The sequence below is a fragment of the Sinocyclocheilus anshuiensis genome, unplaced genomic scaffold, assembly GCF_001515605.1.
Source record: "Sinocyclocheilus anshuiensis isolate Anshui unplaced genomic scaffold, SAMN03320099.WGS_v1.1 scaffold426, whole genome shotgun sequence".
NCBI classification, from domain to species: domain Eukaryota; kingdom Metazoa; phylum Chordata; class Actinopteri; order Cypriniformes; family Cyprinidae; genus Sinocyclocheilus; species Sinocyclocheilus anshuiensis.
The window spans coordinates 1,451,512-1,457,144 of record NW_015542362.1 but is presented as its reverse complement, the minus strand read 5'-3'; the positions used below and the strand labels follow the sequence as shown (position 1 = coordinate 1,457,144).

The 5,633-nt window shown below is 40.3% G+C and overlaps 1 protein-coding gene across 4 annotated transcripts in view; it reads left to right on the top strand.

Annotated features, from left to right (window-relative positions):
- LOC107691957 (5-hydroxytryptamine receptor 2A-like) overlaps positions 1-4,968 on the top strand; it is a 111,761-nt gene extending 106,793 nt beyond the window's left edge. For all 4 annotated transcript variants that reach the window (XM_016490822.1, XM_016490823.1, XM_016490820.1 and 1 more), the window contains 2 exons: positions 1,071-1,271; positions 2,913-4,968. In XM_016490822.1, the coding sequence (XP_016346308.1) occupies positions 1,071-1,271; positions 2,913-3,871 (1,160 nt within the window). In that variant the 3' untranslated portion in view covers positions 3,872-4,968. The remainder of the gene's footprint in view (positions 1-1,070; positions 1,272-2,912) is intronic.
- The last annotated feature ends 665 nt before the right edge of the window (positions 4,969-5,633 follow it).

The following is a 5,633-nucleotide window of genomic DNA, read 5'->3' as shown; positions in this document are numbered from 1 at the left end:
TACAGAAGGCCTTTGTTCCCCCCCCCGGAGCCATGTGAGACACTTTTTTTTTTTATGGATGGGCGCATTTTATTTAACTGCTTTTGAACTGATGCATGCAACACCCATTGCATGCATCATGAGTGCCATGAAACAGCTTGAAAGATCAAAGACAATTTTTAATATAACTCCGACTGGATTCGTCTGAAAGAAGAGAGTCATATACACCTAGGATGACTTGAGGGTGAGTAATTTATGGGCTAATTTTCATTTTTGGATGAACTAACCCTTTAATTTGTGTTCCGAAGATGAACGGAGGTCTTGTGGGTTTGGAACGACATGAGGGTGAGTATTAATGACAGAAATTTTTTCACAAAAATTTCACATTTTTGGGTGAACTAACCCTTTAACAAACCTTTCCATTCAGCCAAAGGTTTGTTATAATGGAGAAAAGTTCTTACATTGTTTTTTAAGAACTGATTGCTCAAAGGTTTTTTGGGGAGCCCAAAATGGTTCTTCCATGTTGTGGCAACCCACTACATCCTAACATCTTGATGGTGACCATCCTAAAATCTTTTGCACACCAAACCACTAAAAAATGGTTTTAGTATGTATTAAAGACACATTTTTATTAAAACATTGGTTTAGACAAATATTGTGGCGAACGGGTGTTAAACATCATACATTTTGCTATTTCAAGGATTTTAGCATGACTGGAGCAATGCATTGACAAATTAGAAACCAAGACCAGAACTATCTGTATTATAATTTTGATATTATCTCAAAGACAGACCCAGTGTGACTTTGTATCTCTCACTCTCATCCATGAGCCTACACAACTTAAATGACTTACTTTTTACATAACCTGACTGTTTCTTAATGTTGGTTATTTTAAGCTTGCTGCCATAACAGCCTTTTTTAGCTCTTGGTCTGAAGACAGTCATCTGGACTTTTATAATGTGACCTGAAAGACCACTTTGCCTTCTGTTTCTCTTATATATCCTTTCTTTCTTTCTTTCTCAGCATCATTCTTCATGTGTATGACCGTCTCATAAAGGGTGTTTACAAAGCAATCTCTCTCTGTCTTCCAGATTATGCCTGGCCATTGCCAAGTGCTCTTTGTCCTATTTGGATATATCTGGATGTGCTTTTCTCTACTGCTTCCATCATGCACCTGTGTGCCATTTCCCTCGACCGCTACGTGGCCATACGCAATCCAATCGAGCACAGTCGGTTCAACTCCCGCACCAAGGCCATGCTGAAGATCGCTGCAGTTTGGACTATTTCAATAGGTCAGAGAAACATTGATATGATGAAATTGAATAAAATGCATTATTTCTTACAACAACATGTTAAAAAAATGTATTGAACTGTACATCAATCCCAAATAACCAGTAGAGGAAATGCCAGAAAAACCTGCAGAAAAAAAGGACAGACACACACAATTATTTTTCAGTGTCAGTGGAGGTCTTTAGATTGAACAGTTGTACCACTTGTACTTACTAAAGGCAATGTCAGTCCACTGCAATCCTGTTGAATCTATTACTGGAATGTGTTTGTATCTCATACGGCCCCTCAGAATGGCTGATTGTGTTGTGAGGTTTTCTCAAGGCTCCAGCTGGGTCTAAGAGGCCCCTCAGATGAGCAACAATGAAAATGATTTGAAATGACATTGTATAAACAAGCACCAGTTTTGGTGATTGTGGTGATTTTCTCCATCACCCAGATCGGCGCCTCGAAATTCAGTGAAGCTTGGATTAACTGAATGTTTGTGATTGGTTTGGTAATCAGATACTTCTAGTGAAGATCACCACCTACTGTTCAATAAAGTAAAGTTTGGCATTCTACTGCATTAGCGCCATCTAGAGTCTGACTTGTGACATATAATGTAGAGCAGGGGTGCCCAACCCTGTTCCTGGAGATCTGCCTACCTGCAGACTTCAGTTCCAGCCCTGCTCCAGCACAGCTGTCTGTAATTATCAAGTGCTACCTAAGAGATTAACTAACTGGTTCAGGTGAGTTTGATCAGGGTTGGAGCTGAACTTTGCAGGATGGTGGAGCTGAACTTTGCAGGATGGTAGATCTCCAGGAACAGGGTTGGGCACCCCTGATGTAGAGTGACCATGACTGATCTGTTACAACAACAGAGTTAAAAAAAAAAAAAAAAAACTTGTTTGCAGTGATATCACTGGTAGTTGTGTTTAAGTATAGAAAGACCCTCTAGCTTTCACTCTCCATCCCTGCCTCTCGTTAAACTTTCTAGAAAAGATAAAACTCTTCTCACCCTGCTTTTTATTAATGCAAGCCTACACACACTCTCTCAGACATGGTGTCTCTCTTTCTCTCACCCACACAGGCTTTCCTTTCCTTTGTATTGTTGAGTGTGCTTTTATTTTTCTATTTTCAGTGTTCATTTACATTTTAGTAACTTTGTGCTATTTTTCATAATAATGAAACAACACTGTTCTATGTATCCCCCTATTATCTCTCTCTTTGTCTCCTATTCATCGCTTTTCTCAACAGGGGTTTCATGTCTCATTTGCTAATATTAGTTAGACTTGGTAATGTCAGTGCAGATGGCAGAGGGTTCACACATCTAACCTCTCTCCCGTTTAAACGTGAGCCTAATGTTTATTTGATTCTTATCTGGATTCAAAGCAGCATTAAGGCTCTATCTGCCTTGACACTCTCATTCATCTGCTCTAATTAAATAAAAGATCCTCTCTCTCAACCATCAGGAATACTGATTTAGCTGGATAAGAGAAAGGATTTGTCTTGAGGATAGATCTCTGAGCACGATTCGCTGAAGCCGTTGGTCTTTTGTCTCCAGCATCTTGCATTCCAGTTGCCTTTCTCATTTGCTAGTCTGACTGTTTCTTTGATGTTTGTTTATATATATTTGTTTGATATTCTCTTACTTCTTCCAACCACAGGTATCTCAATGCCTATCCCAGTGATCGGACTCCATAACAGAGAAAAGGTCTTGAAAAATGGCAACTGTGCTCTGAATGAGGAACACTTCATACTGGTTGGTTCTTTTGTTGCCTTCTTCATTCCTCTGGTCATCATGGTGGTCACGTATTGTCTCACCGTCCAAGCGCTTCAGCGTCAGGCCACAGTCTTCCTCTACGAGGGCAAAGCCTCTTCTCAACAGCCTTTGCAACCTCCAGTTCCACCTACTTCCCAGTTGGCCCCACCGCCGGCATCCCGTCGCAGCAGCCTGAACTGTCTACAGATCAGCAACAGCGATGGAAACATGCTCGGACTGACCGTGCCCCCAGACACCATCTCAATAATCCCAAGTTCAGAAGCCCCATCTCAGATGAATTCGCCCGCTGGACGGGACCCAGCCGGAACCCATGGGCGGCGAGGCATGATGCAGGCCATCAAGAACGAGCGGCGAGCATCCAAAGTGTTGGGTGTAGTGTTCTTCCTCTTCCTCATCATGTGGTGTCCCTTTTTCATCACTAACGTTCTGTATGTCCTCTGCCATAAAGCCTGTAATGAGCCTGTGCTAACAGAACTGCTCAATGTTTTCGTTTGGGTGGGCTACATCTCATCAGGGGTCAATCCTTTAGTGTACACTTTGTTTAACAAGACCTACCGAAGGGCATTTTCAAGTTACATGCACTGCCAGTATAGTCAGGTGGGTCTTAAACCCATCACTATAAACGCTCCTTGTCCATCCCATGCGGTAGTCACACCCATCCTGATCTGCGAAAAAGTTTCCATTGACCGGAACAGTAACTGCCGGAATGGGGACGGCAATGGAATCCGAAATCTGGAGCCCCACGACATGGACATTGACCCCGGACTGGAGCTGAAACCGGGAATATCAGAGCTGTCTATCAGCAGCGGTCACAGCCACACAGAACACACCAGCAGTGTCTGAAAACTAGCTTTTAGTGTGACATGGAAAACAGGACCGAGCTACACGTGATGTTTAGGAGATGTCGACTGTCTACGCAACCTCAGCTGTATCACAGCATAGAATGTATGCTGAGTTAGCTACAGAAACAATAATCTGACCAAGGTCAGAAAAGGGAGAGGGAATGTAATGTGTGTGATTGTGTGTTTGTGTTAACAGGTTCAGATTTTTGAATGCCATTAAGTCCTGCATGAGCACCCAGTCTCTTACTAAAGCAGCATAGGAGACTGCAGTTCACGCAAATATTCGACAGATAGAGTCATAGCATCCTCTTGTGGTCAGTTGAATAATTACAACAACAAAAAAAATGTAAAGCCAAAAAAAGAGTTACTGTGTCATCCAAGCTAGTTGCATTACAATATGGATGAAGCTATGCTGCTTAATACACTTGCAAGTCAGATCATTGTTTGTGTAACTTGTAAACATCTCCAATATGATATGATGAATCTTTTGAGTTGCAGTAATCCAGTAACACAGTTAGAGGTTGCATCTTATTTGCTGGAGGAAATGACTGCAGAACAACAGTTTTCTTCAAACCACTTTTTAAAGTGACCTAGAAAACTGGACCAAACAGAACAATGGTGTGAAGGTCATACTTAACATAAAACTTATGCTAAGACATAACAAATGCGGTATGAGTTTTGGTCAAGTCCAAACCGCTTCTCAAGGATTTTTTTTTTTCAACAGGTATTGAAGGAATTAACCTCTAGCTCTGGGGAACATGCTCTCCTGTGAATGTAAGGTTGGGAATCAGGTGGTCATGACAGAGTGAGAGAAGAAGCAAAATTGCACAACAGACAAGAGTACTAAAACCATTTACTTTATATGGACGAACTGTCCATGGCAACAAATGTTGGTCTGTAAGACCAAAAATGTTAATTTGAGGATGTCTAGGAACCTATGATGTATAAAGCTGTAAATTCTTGCTGTTTTCTGTGTAGACTCTAGAATTTCTCCTGTATCACCTTCCCTTGTTCAAACTCTCATTTTTATACCATAGCCTGTGAATGTTTTACCAAATCCATTTTTTGTTAAAAAAACAAACAAACAAACCATCATCCTCACAATGGTATAATTTTGTGAAGCTGCTATTTATTTAATAAAAGACAATTATCATTCTGCAGTACACATCACTGTGTTTGTAAAGTTTTATAAAGTGAAGCGTATCCTGAAGAGTTTGGGTACATCTACCTGCAATCAGTGTTGGGGAAAGTTACTTTTAAAAGTAATGCATTACAATATTGCATTACTCCAGAAAAAAGTAACTAATTACGTTACTTAGTTACTTTTTATAAAAAGTAATGCGTTACTTTACTAGTTACTTGAAAAAAGTAATCTGATTACGTAACTTGCGTTACTGTCTGACCAGCTGACAAAATAACCCAAACCCTTCTAAAATTTGCCATCAGACCGGCCTGTGTGGTTTAGGAGGCCAGCAATATAGTACCCTGCAATGGTATCAAATTGATTCCAGGACCCTGGACAGCACCAAATTTGTCAGTGTGTGGGAAATCTTGACATTGTATTTTTAACTTTTCTTCATTAAAACATTTTTTCAGACAAAACTTCTTAATGCCACCTGTTAAACACAATCATTTACTTAAAATGGTTCTGTGGAAATTACAGTGGGTACGGAAAGTATTCAGACCCGCTTAAATTTTTCACTCTTTGTTATATTGCAGCCATTTGCTAAAATCATTTAAGTTAATTTTTTTTCCTCATTAAT